The following is a 20274-nucleotide window of genomic DNA, read 5'->3' on the forward strand; positions in this document are numbered from 1 at the left end:
GCACAGGAGTTCCTCGAGCCAGTGGAATGTTTCCTTGGGGTTCAGCTCCAGCAAAAAGTTTGAAAAGCACTGCTCTACACAATCCTTGCCCAACATTAAAACACTAAACACCAAGCCTACAACATATATGAAACTAAGGTCCAACATACCATAATAATAACTTGCATTGTGCATACTCTACACATCTGATCAAGCACAAAAACAACACAAGACACAACAAACCAAAGTCTACACCAATGGAATATATTGTAATAATAGTATAAACTTACACTATAATTGTAATCTGTAACCATTTCCCATAAAAGACAGGGAAAAGAAAGAATGCAATCCATGTCTGCTTCTTTCTTTTTCAGGAAAAATGTATATCTAGAAAAACTGTTGACTGTAAGTTTTAAATGTATGTTTTGTGTGTATAGACACATATTATACAGAATAAACTGTACATAGATTATAATTTGAAATAATGAACATTAGATTTTAGTACTGCTGTGAACAAGGACGTATTTCTATTCTCTCCGTGAATAGAAAGAGTGAGATTTTTTTGCCTAGTTTCTAGTTTTCTTAGCCATTCATCAGACAAAGAATACCCTTTTCCAAACCATGGAAAGATTTCTAGTTTATATAGCTAGTTCTAGTGTATACAACCTGGGACTCAGCTTAACTGGTTGGCTTGATTTAGTAAACAGGATTAATGAATTCTCTCATGGAGAAAAGCTAAAACTGTTATGTTTATTAAAAGGATATATCTTAAACTAGCATATCAAATTATCCAAAAATATTGTGTAGTGGAATATGAATTAATTAATAGATTATAATGTATGTATTTGTGTGTGTGTACATGCACATATAATCTCTTTATCATCTTTTTGTAACAAACCTTTTATCTACCAAATGAAGATCTCACACACACATACATAGACATACATTTTCATACACATGCAAGCATGAATGCATGGGGACACACATACACATACATATATGAGTGTGTGTACATATGTAAGAGAAAGAGAGAGAGAGAGCCAACAGGAAAAAGAAAATGCATCTGCACACACACAAACACATGCATACTACATATACATACATACACATGCATACATACACATATTATCACATACATACATATATATATATATATATATATACATATATATATATATATAATATATATATATACACACACACATATGTATACATAAGCCTATATATGCATGTATATATCTTTACACACAGACACATACACATACATATACAAATATATACATACACTCACAAATTTGCACGTACTCATCCAAACGAATATTGAAATTATTACATTAAGTAATAAATAATCCAGCCAAGAGATTATACCCGTCTTTCTCTCTCTCTCTCTCTCTCTCTTTCTCTTTCCCTCTCTCTCACTGTCTTTCTCACATGTTAGATTAGCCAGAGCACCAAAATTGATAAGTAAAGGACATATTACTGATTTTGCCAATACTTAACATACATGTAAGTCAGTTAAATTAAACAGTAAGCCACTCTGTTGATTTATCAGACTTTTATCATTTGGTTTAGATTAATCCTAATATGTTTCAATAGCTAAGTAAGGTTAACATATTTAATACAATTAGCGTGAAGAAGCTAATTAGAAATAAGTATGTGATTGATAAGAAAATATGAGTTTAATGACCAACACAAGCGGAACTATTGTTTTTTCTTTTTTCTTTTTCATGTAAATGGTATCTCTGAGTAATTTTCATCAATCGTTTGTTTTTAATATTTTACAGTTTCATGGTGGTGAGCTGACAGAGATATTAGCATGCAGGGCAAATTGCTTTGTGGCATTTTGTCTGCCCTTATATTCTGGGTTCAAATTCCATCAATGTCAACTTTGCTTTTCATCCTTTCAGAGCCAATAAAATAAGTACCAGTTAAGTATTGGGGTCAATGTAATCGATTTACCCTCTTCCCCAAAGTTGCAGACCTTGTGCCAAAATTTGAAATCAATATTTTATAGTGTCTTCTGGTTTTATTTGTCCCTTCTAGACAACAGTCACACAGTTAGTTCTCAGATCAGTTGCACCAATCAGCAATGTTTGACTAAATCTGTGATACAAAAATAGTTAATCACATACAGCATTGGATTAGTGTTTAGTGTTTCCATTAATGACTACATAGTATTTATAGTAGACAGGTTACTGTAAAAGTTAGGAACTAAAACATGTTATGTATATTTTACAGTTGCTCATTTACTCATTTACTTGTTTCAGTCATTTGACTGCGGCCATACTGGAGCACCGCCTTTAGTCAAGGAAATCGACCCCGGGACTTATTCTTTGTAAGCCCAGTACTTATTCTATTGGCCTCTTTTGCCGAACCGCTAAGTGACGGGGACGTAAACACACCAGCATCGGTTGTCAAGCAATGCTAGGGGGACACACACAAACACACACATATATATATACATATATACGACAGGCTTCTTCCAGTTTCCGTCTACCAAATCCACTCACAAGGCATTGGTCGGCCCGGGGCTATAGCAGAAGACACCTGCCGAAGGTGCCACGCAGTGGGACTGAACCCGGAACCATGTGGTTGGTTAGCAAGCTACTTACCACACAGCCACTCCTGCGCCTTTGTTTAAGAAGTTCAATAAAGTTTATTTAAATGTTGTACTCATCAGATCAAATGATGATATGAAGATTCCAAAGTTAATATTTTATCACCCTGAGTGTGTATATATGTATATATGTACACAAATACATAAAAAAAAATACCATTTGTAATAAGACCAGCTCCAACAAAATGCAAAGGAGAAAATTATTAAACATTGCAATGTCCATACAAAGATGAAAACTATATGTGAAAAATTCAAAAGACAGACCAAAGTAGAATCTTGCAGTTAGAACCCATATAGAAATAAGTGCTATGTACTTTAAGTTACCTTAACACATTATTGTACCTTTTATAAACCAATGCGGCAAGCAGACAGAAAACTTAGCACGCCGGGTGAAATGCTTAGTGGTATTTCGTCTGCCGCTACGTTCTGTGTTCAAATTCTGTCGAGGTTGACTTTGCCTTTCATCCTTTCGGGGTCGATAAATTAAGTACCAGTTACATACTGGGGTTGATGTAATTAACTTAATCCCTTTGTCTGTCCTTGTTTGTCCCCTCTATGTCTAGCCCTTTGTGGGCAATAAAGAAATAACAAACCAATAAGGGAGCCTGTATACTGATGATTAACCTGCTATAAATGGTAGCCAAATCTCATTTGTATTCTTAGGTATACTAAATGGCATTCATGGGGTAATGCCATTGATCAAGGGCCTACTTGACCAGAATTGACTTGGGACTAGACAACAACAAAAATAGTTGTTGATAAAATTTGTTATTCCATCAGATATAAACATTTAACCACTCCTGGGTACCCTGGAAGATTTATCTCAGTAACCTTCATCAGAAAGAATTAAAACTCAGCACTTGAAGCCAATGAATATCTCATCTGTTTTATTTGTTGTATGAATTATTTGAATAAGTCACAAAGAATTAACTACAGTCTTAATTCAAGAAGTAATGTGTTTGAAGTGAATAGATTACAACTTTGTAAACAAAACTACTTGAATATTTGCCTTTCAATTAGGGAACTGGACTTTCTTCCCTAGAAGAATATTCTTCTTTAATGCAAATATCACAACACCATGCCAGTGACATGTAAAAAGCACCCATTACAGTCTTGGAGTGATTGATGTTAGGAAAGGTGTCTAGCTGTAGAAATCATGCCAAATCAGACTGGAACCTGGTACAGCTCTTTGGCTTACCAGCTTCAGTCAGACCGTCTAACCCATACCAGCATGGAAAGCAAATGTTAAATGATGATCTCATTGTCTACCCCTAACCACAGGAAAATAAATTAATCTTATTTTCTTTTCTCACTTATTCTTGCAGGTGCCGGAAGATGCACTGGGATGCCATAAGATGCGGCTGGACACACCACGAAAGTAATAAAATCTCTTATTATAAAAGGCAGATTTTATCTGCCTCCCTTTGGGAGTTATACAAATCTACAATATAGGATTTCTTCAATTACAATTTACCTAGCAGTTTTAAGAGTACAATGCATCACGTCATGCCAGGTCCAGTTTTTAAAATTTAAACTCCAATTAAGCAAAATTTACAGAAAACTCACATTCTGGTGTGTGTGTCAAATGCTTTTCTTAGTCTGGTTTACACCACACGCAAACGCACACACACAGTGGGCAACGAATAAAATGAAAGTAAATAGCGACACAGTGATTTGAGGAAGATTAAAGTGAAAGTATTCTGTCTATGACGCTGATAGATACATGAGTAAAATGTATGGGAAGCTAAGAGCTAAGAGTGAGTGAAAATGTTCTTGGAAGAGAGTAATTAGTAATAAAGTAAACATACACTCATACATACATACATACATACATACATAAATACATACACACACACACACACACACACATACACACACACACATACATACATACACACATACACACACACATACATACATACACACATACATACATACATACATATACATACATACATACATATACATACATACATACACACACACACATGCACACACACACAGTATTGAAGCTTGAGAACAATCAGATACATTTGCAACACATCTGTTGAAAATATTATTGTTCACACACATACATACATACATACATACATACACACACACACATACACACACACACACACACACACACACACATGATCCAGCATGGCCACAACCTCAAGGCTGAAACATAAAAGAATAACAGAATATAAATGTATGCAAAGTACAAGAAATATTAATGCAGTATATGGGGATTGGACAATAAGCGTAAGGCAGTGTCAATGGTGGTTCCAGAAATCCCGAGCCATAAACTACAGCCTAGAAGACGAGCCTCATCCTGAAAGATCTGTAGAACTCGACAAGGACATCCTGAAAACCCTGGTGGAACAAAATATCATCGTAACTGTTGAGGAACTAGCAGAGAAGCTTGGATTTGGTCATTCAACCATTCATTGACACCTGTGTGCTATCGGAAAAGTCAGCAAATTGGGTCAATGGGTTCCTCACGAACTTTCCGAGTCTAATTGCATGCAGAGAGTGAATGTATGCTTTTCTTTGCTGTCATATCTCACCACTACTGCGCTATGTATATCTATATATATAAAACTGTAGTTGTGTGAGTGTCTGTCCCCTTCGATTTAGATTCCTAACTACTCCCACATTTTGCGGTACAGTTTAACCAAATTCGGGTAGCTTATAGTCATGATTCATATCGAGCCCATCTGAATATTAGCGCGCGTCTACGATGAGTCTACGATTTTAAAAATAATTTAACATCATTTTTTATTCCATTTTAATGCATAATTTTTCGTGTGTCGATGGCGGCGGAGTTGGCGTCCACGCTCACACCTGCACCTGTGGGGAAGGGAGTGTAAGGAAATCAACGTCGTAATGCGTTGTCAAGGAGACCAGTGTTCTTTTAGAACAACGACTTCATGGCTTGAAGACACCAAAACAGAAATGGCTAAGAAAGCGTCTACATGAGTCTACGATTTAAAAAAAAATTTACCATCGTTTTTTTCCCATTTTAATGCATTTTTTCGCTATTATATAAGGGAAGTAACTCTCTAAAAATGTCTATGATGAGTCAACGATTTAAAAAAAAATTTACCATCATATTTTTTCCATTTTTAATGCATTTTTTGCTATTTTTTGGCTATAACTCTCTAAAAATGCTTATATAGTTATTTCCCTTACAAACCCGAGCAACGCCGGGCGATACTGCTAGTTACATTATAAAAATGAGAAAAATACAAACTGAAACTCTAAATATAAAATCTTGTTAATTATGCATTCTTTATTGACTAAAGAAAGTATTTAATCATTTCATCTAGTTTAAATTATATTTGAAAGCTATAATATATAATACCATTTTTCTAACATATTTTCTTTACCTACAAAGTGTACCAAAATATCTTTTTACTTGCTCTAAAGTAAGCCATGAGTAAAAAAAGAAAGTTTTGAGAACCACTTTGGTAGAAACTAGAATAAAATAATGATAGGTCAGTCAGCTAAAATGGGGAACAAAATGATAAACTTTTTGAAAACTTCAGATTTAAGGAAACACTACAATGTGGTGTAGTGGGAAGATACAGAAAATCATGAAGCAGAAAGATAAAAATTCAAATATTTTTATTTGTCATAATGAGAGATAAATTGCTCCTTGACATTAAGAAAGAATTGGTAGAGTTCAGATATATTTTCATTGAAAATATTATGCATGGAGACATCTTAATTACTCATAGGGACACCTTATTTCATTATGCAACCATAATATACTTACAAAGTCTATTAAACGTTTTTATTTATAAGTCAATACTGTGTTCTATGAAAGCGGCAAGCTGGCAGAAACATTAGCACACTGGGTGAAATGCTTAGCAGTATTTCATCTGACTTTACATTCTGAGTTCAAATCCCGCTGAGGTCAACTTTGCCATTCATCCTTTCGGGGGTTGATAAATTAAGTACCAGTGAAACACTGGAGTCAATGTAATTGACTAGTTCCCCCCTCCCTCAAAGTACTAGTAGCATACTGGGGTCGATCTAATCGACTGGCTCCCTCCCCAAAAATTTGAGGCTTTGTGCTTAGAGTAGAAAAGAATACTGTGTTCTACGCCCATTATCCATTTTTCATCTTCAATCTCATTTTTGTTTATATTAGGCGTCTCAGATATGAAACATCATAACAAAATCAGTGCTGGCTATAATTTCTCCAAAAAGTTTGTAGAGATAACTTTAACAAGTGATGGAAATATCTATATCTTTAATAATTATCATTTGCAACTGTTAAATTTTGGGGCTGATCTCATTGCATGGTACCTTGGGCAAGTGCTTCTACCATAACTATGGATTAACTAAAGCATTGTAAGTAAAATTTAGAAGACACATTCTACCCCACAAGGACAATGACATTTTTTTAAGTGCAATTAACCTCAATAAGAAGGAAGGTGCAAAGTCATCAGTGATATGAACAAAAATAACAAATACTACGTGAATTAAGTAATCGTCAAAAAATATATCACACAAACAAATTAATGAACATGATACAACTCACTTCCACTAATTTCCTCCTGACAAGATCAGCATCTTCGTTACTATCTAACTCAGAGTTAACATCAAATTTAGTTTCTGCTTCTGAAAGGACATTTTGTTCACCAGTGATGCGCATATAGCTATGCTTCTCTTGACTGCACTGCATGATTCTGAAGAGAGAGCTAGTTAGTGACTACAAATGGACACCACTGGCTACCTTAGTACTAAATCTCAGAAATTACAGGTAGTCTTTTTTTTTATGCTTCATTTTGTTGTTTCTTTTAATCAGGTACATGAAAGCTTGCCAAAATCAATAGATAAATTCTTCCAAGTTTATAATGATTTGGGGGTTTAAGAAGTGTTTATCATTCCTCTTAATTTGTCACTTCTAATTTATTTGTAATGTTTATCCCTCCAATGCACAGTTTTGGCTAATATTAAAGGAAAAGATTTGCTTGTTTTTCTCCACAGAATTATGGTCACACACACTAACATGTGCATTCATATCCTGATAGAATCAAAACGTTTCTATATGCACACTGATACGTATATATATATAAACAGTAGCAGTACAGAATCATAACATATATTTGCCAACTAAGTGTGGCATCCTGTACAGGACAGTGTTACAGTTATTCATAGCCACTGGAAGACATCTCCTTCAGCTGGCTAACGACTCAGTCTGTGTCTGGTTAGTATTGGCGAGGGGAGGTCATATATATATATATATATATATATATATATATATATATATATATATTATATATATATATATATATATATAATAATATAAATATATGCATATTTATTTATCTATAAATATATATATGCATATATATTTATATACTTATATACAGTAAAAACAAATACACATTATGTCTTGAGATTCTACATATCATCAAATAACAAAAGTGCAGATCAGGCTGAGTGGTTAAGAAGTTTACTTTGCAAGTATGTAGTTTTGGTTCAGTTCCAGGGTATGACCAGCATCTTGGTCTACCAACAATTTTGGGAAGGGGAGGAAATGAACTAGATGCAGCTTCGGCGGCCGGGGGTGTTTGTCTCCCCTTCGTAAATGTATATAAGGACACAGGGAAAAATGTGTCAAAGCCATCAGGAGGCGTTCGATGCTTCCTAGGGCTATACAGCGGTGGTGTACCCCCCTACTGTCACGTTCGTGTTAGATTGACAGTATACAACCATTCTATCGCCCCCACCACCGTACATGTCTCTACGAGAGATTTAGAAATTCAGTATTTCTTATTTTGATAATCAGTGAATAGACTTCACTGAATTATAGATATATACAATTACGAAGTTGAGACAAATATCACCAGCTGACCGGTGTCTGCTACTCTAGGCCGATGACGGACAATGATCCTGAAACACGTGTCCCTAGATGCAGCTTTGGCGGCCGGGGGTGTTTGTCTCCCCTTCGTAATGTATATAAGGACACAGGGAAAAATGTGTCAAAGCCATCAGGAGGCGTTTGATGCTCCTAGGGCTATACAGCGGTGGTATACCCCCCTACTGTCATGTTCGTGTTAGATTGACAGTATACAACCATTCTATATATATACATATATATATATATATATATATATATATAATATAATATATATAATATAAATAATATATAAATATATGCATATATATTTATATATAAATATATATATGCATATAAATTTATATACTTATATAGAGTAAAAACAAACGGTGAGGGCTGTTCAGCCAAGACAATAGAAAAATTATTATGAACGCTAGGAAGATGAACTTATGAAAGGAGACAGGTATGAGCATGTGTTGTCTTTAGCAAGGAAATGGGCAGAAAGATAGATTCCCTTTCGCCATGTATCAGGAATGAGAGAGTCAAGGAGGAAGAGTGAGAGAGAGGGAACGGTGAAGAGGAGAGGAGAAGAATAGCGAAGGTGGGAGAGAAAACCAGAAAGGATGAAGAGCAAGAGAGGGAGAGAGATAGACAGAGAAGATATATATACACATACACGCACACATATACACACTAATATTGGACAGTGAGAATGAGTGCTCAAAACCACATTGGTGGATAAATATTCTTTATTTGTTGGTTAATAAGGCTACTATTAGTTTCATGCCAAGTGATCAAGATGATCGATGTATCTCATTTACAATGTTTGCCCTATATTCTAGTGGGAATATGAAAACCTGGCTAAACTTCATGAAAGGCCTAGTGAGGATTAACATCTATTATTTTCAGAGATGAGGTACAAATGGTGGGGAGGGGGGCACAAGTGATCTATTATTGTTAGGAGTATAGGGCAGGTGAATTTGGTGTAGAAATGTGGTACACGTGAATTTGGTATTGCTAGGTGAGATATGAGTGATATTTGTCATTAATGGTTATATGGTGCTGATGAATTTGTTACTGCAGGGAACATAAGATAGCTGAATCTATTATAGCCAGGTGTGTGGTTATAAGTGAATCTGGTAACTCGAGGAGTATGTCAAGTGACGGAATTATAGTGCAAATGATCAGCTATTGTTGGTAAGCTTCCATGTCAAAAGCTGTTGACCCAGCTTTTGACATGGAAGCTGTGTAGAGCCCTTTGTCTTGCCACAATGTCAAAAGCATTCAACCCATGCCACCAGCAAGGAAAACAAATGTTATATGATGATGATGTCTAGCTCACATGTGGAACATGTTTCTAACTGAAAGTGTATCAACAGTTTTTTTCTAACCCAAAGTCAGCAACAGTGATGGTATATATTTAAGGTATTAGGAAGTAGTTCAAGAACACTGTCAGAGAGGGCGAAGGAAAGATGGGGGATTAAATAGGAAGGGAATGAAAGAGAATAGGAGTGAAAAGAGAGAGATAGTAGCAGCAACAGAGAAAAAGATGAGAGCATAAACTAAAAAGTTGTGAGACAGACAGACAGAGAGTGCATGTGTAGATATGAAAGTATGTGCGTATATGTGGAAAGAGAAAGAAGAGAAGAAAGAAGTAAGGTATCTAGCATTATCAGGTAGAGATTATGTACTCAGAAGGAGGAAAAAGTAAAATATAAAATCGAGGCAAATGACTGGTTGGATTAGCGAGAGAAACACACAGAGGGCAGACAAACTAAATAATAAATCAATGGAAAATGTCAGTTCATCAACATTCACTGAATAATTATTTTTGCTGTGGTGTGGTGGAAATAATTACTGACTTGCATCTTTAGTCATGTCACTTTACATTCTGTACTCAAACCCCACCTAGTGTGTTTCTAGAGTCAATAAAATAACATAAGTATCAATAACACTCTTTTCTCTTTTACTTGTTTCAGTCATTTGACTGTGGCCATGCTGGAACACCACCTCTTAGTCGAGCAAATCAACCCCAGGATTTATTCTTTGTAAGCCTGGTACTTATTCTATCGGTCTCTTTTGCCAAACCGCTAAGTTACGTGTAACAATTTTTTTTCTCTTTGGTCAGTAACTGTTATTTCCTATTTGCTTCTAATTAGAAATCAAAGGAATTGATAACTATTCCCTTCAAACTTTGCTTTTCTGATCAGGGCATCAATGTTTTGAAACTGACCTATTTGTCATTACATCTCAGACAGATTCAGCACTGAGTTGCTGGAGAAGAAATACTGTTATAGCAAATTTTCTGTTCAATACTAACTTCTATTCTTCATATCAACCAGGGCTTTTTCACAGATTTAACTAAGATTTTGTGCCTCCTCTTAGTAATTAGCACTTTGGTCTTTCCAATTTTAGACTAAATTAAGATGGCAGCTTAAGAACTACTGCTGCAACACTTCAACAAACAAAGTTATCTATATGGAAAACCCTTTCCAAAACAAATGGTTCTGAAATCTTGTGTTATATTTTCAAGTATTCTAATAGATAAAAGAGGACTGGTGACAGATTCCTGATGCAAACTTTCTGTGTCCTAAATTCCTCATGAAACTGATTAACAAAACCCATTTACATGGCTTGCATGGGTCTGGCAAGCCATTCATCAACACCAAGCCTCTTTTGTTTTCCTAGACTACATAATGAGGATCCTTCATTATGTCAAAGGTTTTCTCCAGATCAAAAGTACAAACTAGAGTGGTTTAATTGTTCATGAGAACTTTGCTTGCAGATGTCTCCCTAGAAATGAGGAATCTGAAGCTCCATGCCTTGGTACAAAGTTAAACTGTCTCTTATCTAGCTAACCCTATCCTGAATTAACCTTGCTAAACCTCTGATGTTATCTACACAACTTCATAAAGCAGTCCTTTTGCATTAATCCAACTTGTGGTGCATAAACAGAGATCAGAAATGCTGAGATGCTACCATATTGCCTTTATTAGTCTGATCTTGTGAACTGAGTTGTAAATTGACAGTATCAAATTGACTCGGAAATGAGAGCCTGTCTGATTTACAATCAGCACAACACAGAGGAAACCAGAGAATTTTGGCAAGCTGATAGCTGATTTATTCTATCACTTCAATCCATCAATCCATTGTGAAGAGGATTTGTACAATGCCTTTTACTGTGAAATATTTGACTGAAAATTTTTTCCATCTCACTTCTTGTATACAACATACTTCTACTTATATCCACTCTAACACCTCAACAATCTCACCCATGCAAATATTTCATCATACCAACACTGATAGTGGTAGACCTAGACTTAATAATCTGTAAAGAAACCTATTGCTGATGAGGTGAGATTGCTTCAGGGTGATCAAGTGTGCCCATACTTGACAATATCATACAGCTGACATGACAAGTGTTAATCTTTTGAATGCAGTTGGTGTTAAATTAATGGGCTCTACTGCATGGTTAACTGGCAGGTAGTTTGCAACTAGATATTCTTCCTATAGTCAACCACTGACATAGTGGTTAGGGTACATTTATAGGGTAACCAATACTAAACAACTAGAGGCATGTGGCTTAGTGGTTGGGGTGTTGGATTTGTGATTGTAAGACTGTGGTTTCAGTTCCTGGATCGAGTGAGGTATTGTGTTCTTGAGCAAAACACTTCATTTTACATTGCTCCAGAAGTAAGTAATCCTGTGATGGACCAGTGTTCTATCCAGGGGGTAATATACATACCACAGATACTGGGAATCCAGCTCTATGAGTCTATATGACTCAGGAGGGATCTTTATCCTAATACTAAACAGGCTGTCTTTTTTTAAATGTATTTTTATCTTATTACTTAGTCAAAGGAGGAAGAGACCATGCCCATGACCCCAGCAGAGCCTCCAAGGCTGGTAAGCAGAAGGACAGAGAAGAAATCATGACTCATGAATTATTAGAGAAAGAAGCAGTAATTCAAGATATTGAATTGTTCTCAGACTGGAGACCTATTCCATAACTTTTTTAAGGTTAGGATGCAGTAACAAACCAGACAACAATTAAGTTTACAGTCAAGAACAGATAAGATCTGACAAGTTACCACAGTTTCCATCTACCTAATTTCATTCACAAAGTTTAAGTTAAGCAGAGCCCATTTTTGGAGACACTTGCTTCAGACGCCGTATACAGGATGGAACTGGGAACTAAAAGACTGTGAAGTGAACTTATTGTCTATGTGGTCATATCAATGCCCATCTTGAATGGCCTTCTTCAACTGCATCAGTTCAACTTCAGAAAACTTGCTCTCCTAAAGACTTTGCCTTTCCAGTGAATTTCATATTAGTTTCTTTGGAATTATCTAAAATAAAATATTTTTTATTAGTAACTGAGATGGTGGAGAACAAAAATAACTGGCAAATGAACATATCAAGTGTGTGTATGTGCTTGTGCATGTGTGTATGTGACAGCCCATGCAAAGAACAAATACATCAGAAATTTTGAGCAAATATTGGAACCAGAGTTTATCTTGGAGTTCTGAATTGCCAATAATGAAAATAACAGACACTTTGTAGAATATGCATATCATTTCAATGCAACTGGATGCAATAGAATCTCTGTCATTGTAAGTGGAGTACTACATGGCAAAAGCATAAAGATCCTATGATGTGCTGCAATATTCTCTTCTTTATGTCAATAGTGAAAATCAATATCACTTTGAAACACTATAGGCTGAATCAAATTCTTCAAAATCTACCTCATGCAAGAACTTTTATGCCTTTCACTTCATGGTTGTGACAATTCCTTTGACCATCTGCATTGAAGTCACACTCTTCCACCAGTTTACAGTGGACGTGTTTGTTATGATGTAATCTAAAAGATTGTGCTATGTTAGAACTCATCAAAGGGCTGAAAGCTAACTCGTATGTATTTATGAGATACAAGAAGAGCTGGAAGAGAGCTTGGCCAGCTTTGCATTCTCCCATCAAGTTTTACTAGTGGCCCTTGATATATGTTCAGATGAATACAGAACACAATGACATCTGATATATCTTTTACTTGTTTCAGTCATTAGACTGCAGCACCACCTTGAATCTTTTTTACTTGAATGAATCAGTCCCATAACTTATTTTTTAAGCCTGGTCTATCAGTCTCTTTTGCTGAACCATTAATTTACAAGGACATAAACACACCAATACCAGTTGTCAAACAATGATGGGAAGACAAACACAAACACACACACACAGATATATATATATATACAATGGGCTCCTTTCAGTTTCCATCCACCAAATCCACTCACAAGGCTTTGGTCAACTAGAGGCTATAGTAGAAGACACTTATCTAAGGTGCCATGCAGTGGGATTGAACCCGGAACCATGTCATTGGGAAGCAAAGCTACTCAGAACTGTTCATTACTTCCACGTGTAACACCAAACAGAAATAAATTCAAGAGGTGATCTTTCAAGGCTAAACATATATTTATAAACAACATCTCACAGTCAATGTTTCCCAATTTAAGTTGAGAAAAATTATGGATTTCAATACTAAATGCCAAATAACTGATCAAGTGTCACATGTATATCATAGAATAGCAAAAATGAGTTAATATGATTCCATCATATTAACATTGCTTCCAGACCCAATCAGAGACAAAAAAAAACATCTTAAACATCATTAAAACCGAGGTAAGTCATGGTCTATCGGTACTCAATTCTCACAACAGGAATTCACCTTGCATGGAATACAACAAATGCAGGAAATGGTTTCTAAGATCATTTGCCAAAGAAACATCAAACAAATACAGCTAGCCCTTTTACAGAAGGGTACCAAAGGATGAAGACTTTTGAGCCTTGTTTGTACAGCATGTAATTGACAAGAGATAAATAGATACCTGCTGCTCACACCTAACTAATGAATTTATTAATGCTGAATTCTGTAAATAAATACAGTCCATCAAACATGTCTTCCAGTATTTTAACAAGGGATCTGAAGTTGTGATATTTTCTCCAACAAAACAAAACAGCTGTGGGGGAAATTGCCCAAATCCAGCAGAAACAATGCATCAGCATTCAATAATTTGCTGTCCATTTGAAAAGTGGCCAAAAGGCTTACTTCAATTAAACAACAGCTATTTGGCAAGTACATAATCCAAGATAGAACATTTGTGCATTTTTGAAACTATGCCAGAATGACCCCCTAACAAAACACAAATACACTATCAGGTCCTATCCAACAATACATAGAACAAATAATGAAAACGAAGCAAGTAAGGTGTCCAAGGGCCACTTTCAGTAACATTGTCTGCTTTAGCATGATTTCTGCAGCTGGATACCCTTCCTAGTGCCAACTACTTTAAAGTATGCACTGGGTGCATTTTTTTCTTGTCACCAGCAATAGTGAAGTCACCATGCAGCTTGCAAGACCACAAAACCAGGAAAAAATGCAGAGGAGATGAGACATAAGAGTGTGAAAGGAGGGCAGGAGAAAAGGAGAGGCAAGAAGGTTCTGTAGTAGAGGACCTAGATGGTTAATCAGATTTAGGAGAGTGAGAGAGAGTGAGAATGATCAGTAGGAGCTGCAAGCCTAAGTGTCTCTGCAAGGTATGAGATGGGTAGAAGCGCATTAAGACAGAGGAACTAGGAGTGTGGGTTGGAGGGGATTGCAAAAAAGGGGAGGGAGCAAGAGATGGGGGATGGGAGGTAAGCAACAATTTCGAAGATGAGTAGGTTTGAAGGGTGGATGTAGGGAGTGATGGATGAGTAATGGTGTGTGAATTGGGAAAAATAGAGGGATGTAAATAAGATTAGGAGAGAGAAACATATGTGTAGTGTCAAATGGAAACAGTAAATACAATACAGTTGACAAAAGGGGAACAAGGGAGACATGACACATGATGGGGAGAGAGGCAGGAGTAGTGCATTAGGGGGGATAATATGGTAGTTCAGTGTGGTTGGTGGGACAATCACTGTAAGATGTAGGTGAGGAGAACAATAATGAATGGATGAAGAATATCTAACAAGTGAAATGGTTCCAGGTAGAAAGAAAAATAGGATGGTTTCAAGGAGTGGAGTAGTCACAGTGAGAGAAATTATGGGTGAAGAGGGGGAGAAATGTTCAGAGGAGGTTGGACAAGGAGCCCATTTGTGTATATACTGCAGGAAGTACTGCATGCATGTATATGAATAAATGGGCACCTCATATACATGTATGTATACACATATTAATCTGAGGGGAGGCAACATGAGCAGCAACTAAAGAAACATTATCCACAGAACAGATGTGGATATAAATGAATATATGAATATATGTATGTGCTTGATCTTTCTGTGGATTTGGTAATGTTCCTTTAGTTGCTGCTCACATTGCCTCCCCTCAGATTAACAAGTGGAATATAGCTCATTTGGAGCAATACAATTCCAGTCTGTTATATATTTTGAGTGTTGTTGTCACTAGCGATCTCAAGATATAACTTTGTATTTTGTATGTATACACATGTATACATATATAAATGTATCTGAGGATATACACACATACACACACAGTTACATATTACACACATTATATGTGCATGTGTCTTAGCAGTATTTCTTCTACTGTTATGTTCTGAGTTCAAATTCTGCTAAGGTTGACTTTGCTTTTCATCCTTTCAGAGTCGCTAAATTAGGGAGCAGTTGAATACTGGGGTTGATGTAATTGACTTACCCCTACCCAAAACTTCAGGCCTTGTGCCTATAGCAAAAAAAAATTGTGTGTGGTGGTGGGTGTATATTTATAATGTGTGTTTGTATGCATGTATCTGCATATATACATGCAGTCAAGCGAGCACCTGTCCATAATTAGTACATCTACATCAATTAGCGGACATATGCATATATATGGAGTGGAGGTTAAAACAATGATGATAATGGAGAGAAGGCTATTAATGCAACTACTTAATCTTCTTTACATACACATACGCTTGTCATAAACTTGTATATACGTATATATTTTAAATACATGTAAACATAAATACACTAGCTCTCATAAAGTTACGCTTGCATGCACATACAAACACAGCTTCTAATTTTGTTTATGAAACTTAAGGTAGCAGTGGCTAAATTACATGTGTACAGGATATGCACACATAAATACATATTTATAACTATGTTTAAATACAGAAGAGCAAACAAATATGCACATATTTCACTTATATACACTTTTTAGCTATACATTGTATACCACAAACACTCACATTTAAAGACACATGTATATTTTAGCTAGTTTGATCTCTTACACACATATCTGCACACACACATGCATACACACACACACACACATAATGAACTGCATGGTAATTCATTATTAAGTCAATGTTGCTATGAGTGAAAGGTTATGAAGTTCTAATCACAATCATAGGAATGGTTCCACAGACTGGCATCTTGGGCGAGTGTCTTTTATCATAAACTCAGATCAGTCTAAGCTTTGTGAGTAAAACTAGGTAGAAGGATACTGTGTAGGAAGCCTGTTATAATTCAAAGTTCCAGCCTTGTCATATACTATGTTAGGACAATTCAACATGAGCCTTACAATAAAAGAGTATATGCCTATGAAACCCACCCGCTACCTGATGCTAACCCTTATTTGTTTTTCAAGTAAGGGGTCACTTATTCCACATGGCTTCAAAGGCACAAAGTACTTTGTTAATGGGAGAAACTGACAATACCAACCACTACACTTTTGTACAATCAATTGCAGATGTTCACACACACACACACACACACATGCATGCATGCATATACATACATATGACAGTCTTCTTTCAGTTTCCATCTATCAAATCACCCACAAGACTTTGGTTGTTCTGAGGCTATAGCAGCAGATAATTGCTCAGGGTGCCTCACTGTAGGACTGAACCTGAAACCACATGGTTGGAAAAAGAACTTCTCAACCATACATCTATGTCTGTACACACACACACACACACACACACACACACACACACATAAATGCATTATGCTCACTGGTGTAAACACATATGCATATATAAAATACAATATAATGTGACCATTATACTCACTATAGAAAACGCACACACGTATGTATATAATATAACCATTGTACTTACAATTTCATCCATCATCCCAATAACATTTTCGGTAGGATCCACAACAGCGCGTTTCTTGAATTGATACATTATGATAATTTTTAACTACAACCACAATAATTCTAAATCAATCATTATAATAAGAATTATTAAGTGTTCTTATTTTTTTATGCCAACCAATGCCCGGTTGAAAATTATAATGGTTAAATGCATAAGATTCTAGAATCCTGGTTCCTAGGTTTGTCAGCTTCAATTCTATTGCAGACATCATGCTGTATCTCAATCAATGCAAGATACTTAACTCTGCTTGCCTAAGAATTCAAACCTGGCTCAGAAATTATCAATATTGTTATTTGATCCCTATATTAAAGTTGAACTATTTATTACTGTTGTTGCTGCTGTTATCACTTATTTCACATTTTTTAACTGTTTCTTAACAGCTTATACTTGAAAGAAAAACTAAATTCTCATACCTTGCTCATTTCACCACCTAATTTAAAGACCAAATTGGTTGATATTATTATTATTATTTAAATTCTCATGATGCCAACAGTTTCAGAGGACCATAGGAATTGTGTTTGAAAGGCACATCTATTTCGTTTGTTACAGGTTTTGTTGAATATTATTGTTGTTAGACTTGTTGAAGGTAATTAAGATATCCAAGACAGTAAAATGTTGAACTGGAAGCTAGTTCTATATAAATCCTATGAATGTTCATTATGGTTCCATCCTTCCAGAGTCAGTAAAAACCAGTAATACACAGCATTCTTGCTCCTTTCAATGCTTTTTGGTCAATCCTTTACACTATGTAAACAGGTCAAAACATTTTGTATGGTTGTAAAAATCAGCCTATTATTTTCCTCATGGCAACAAAGAGCAGTATAACCTCTGCTTTACCAATACCACCAACATATCCCTGCTACTAAAAATGCTCCAGCATGAACCTAACATGATGTGACAACTACATCATTACTCTAACAATATAACCACAACTTAACTATCACCACATCATCGCTACAACGTCCACCAGGTATAATCTACAGACAACAACCACTAATACTACCCTCACCCAAAGCCACTATCAGTAACACTATCATGCAGAGCACATCCACAACACAACTAGTAACACCATAACCAAAACGCCACCAGAATACCATCACTACTACCCATACTGTCACTACTACCACTACTACTTCTACAGCAGCTTTATGACTTGTGTATTTAGGTGAAAGATTAAGATGTAATTAATCAATTATAGGTTCTTTTTTTCATTGTTTGATTACAGGCGATTGGTGACGGAGCATTGTTTCCTCGTAATTCATTCATTGAAATGAGATTAACAATTAATGCCAAGTATATCCAATACTGTTTGTATTATAGCTTTTATTCTTTCTTTCTTTATTATGTCATTTTATTTTATTTATTTATTCATTTACTTATTCATTTATTTATTTTGCATACATCTACATACATTTGATACATGGAAATGCATTCAGTCAGTGTAATAACAGTGTGAGGCCTGCTCAGAATTGCATGTATGAGTTTAAGCGATATATATATATATATATATATAAGTTCAGCAACAATTTAGATTCAAATGAATATGGTACTTAATTTAGATGCACCAGAATTTTGTATGGTGTTACCCATAAAAATATGCGGGGTGATTATAATCAAAAAATAAGCAACAAGAATGAATCCGGTAATTTAGTACAATTGTTTCATACTACAACATTTTATTAAAAGCTTTTAATAAAATGTTGTAGTATGAAACAATTGTACTAAATTACCGAATTCATTCTTGTTGCTTATTTTTTGTATATATATATATATATATATATATATATATATATATATATATATATATATAATGATGATGATGATGGACTCTCCTATCGAAGACAACATATGAGTGTTCAACTTTTGTTGAATGACCTGCACAAATGATTTGTTTATAGTGATCAAATGTTTGTGTAGCATTAGCTAACTCTCCATTGATATTGTCTGAACAGGTGCACAATGTACCACAAATCAGGTGTCAAAGTAATTGCAGAGCAACGTGAGAGGAAGTGTTTTGCTCAAGAACACAATGCACCGCCCAGTCTAGGAATTGAAATCACGATCTCCAGATTGTGAATGCAACATCCTAACCACTAAGCCATGCACCCTCACACACACATATACCAATACTGGTGCCACATAAAAAGCAGTACACTATGTAAGGTAGTTGGTGTTAGGAAGGGCATCCAATCATAAAAGCCATGCCAAAACACTTGATAATATTTTCACATTTAATTTCCAATTTTAATAATTTTTATGATATTTTACATATAATTATTTCTTTGTATAACAGTGCTCACTTGCTTAGTAAATATTGCTTTCATTATTTTATCAGTCATAATCTCTTTGCCTTTGCTGCTAAATTTTCTTTTTCGGTCACATATTATATATAAATGAAAGCTTATCAAAAACTATCTTGTTTAGCATGCTAGAAATAGCAGCGATCACATAGTTATTATTGTAAGGCTTACAGCATTCCAAATAGCCATACCAGCAAAATCGCTTCTTCATTTAGAAGAAAAAATTATATCAATATATTAAAGAATTTTTGTTTTATCAACAATATTCATTTAACAAACTCTGGAAACTGATAATATTCTGGAAATTGTACCTTGTATCAAAGTTATACAGCTGTTTTGAGTAATAGCATGCATTCATTCAACACAAAATCACTTAAAAATCATAATGGTATATTAAAAAATTTT

The 20274-nt window shown here is 35.3% G+C and overlaps 1 protein-coding gene across 6 annotated transcripts in view; it reads right to left on the reverse strand.

The window, feature by feature from the left end:
* The window catches only part of LOC115222810 (potassium voltage-gated channel subfamily H member 8-like), a 196530-nt gene that overhangs the window by 37342 nt on the left and 138914 nt on the right, over nucleotides 1-20274 (reverse strand). The window contains exon 1 of one of the 6 annotated variants that reach the window (XM_036512070.1): nucleotides 17531-18645. The exons of 4 other annotated variants lie outside the window; for them this stretch is intronic. In XM_036512070.1, coding sequence (XP_036367963.1) covers nucleotides 17531-17599 — 69 coding nt within the window. In that variant the 5' untranslated portion in view covers nucleotides 17600-18645. Of the gene's footprint in view, nucleotides 1-269; nucleotides 651-17530; nucleotides 18646-20274 lie in introns of those variants that run through there. One more of the 6 variants, XM_036512069.1, reaches the window with a different exon arrangement.

Source organism: Octopus sinensis, linkage group LG21 (assembly GCF_006345805.1).
Source record: "Octopus sinensis linkage group LG21, ASM634580v1, whole genome shotgun sequence".
Taxonomy (NCBI): Eukaryota; Metazoa; Mollusca; class Cephalopoda; order Octopoda; family Octopodidae; genus Octopus; species Octopus sinensis.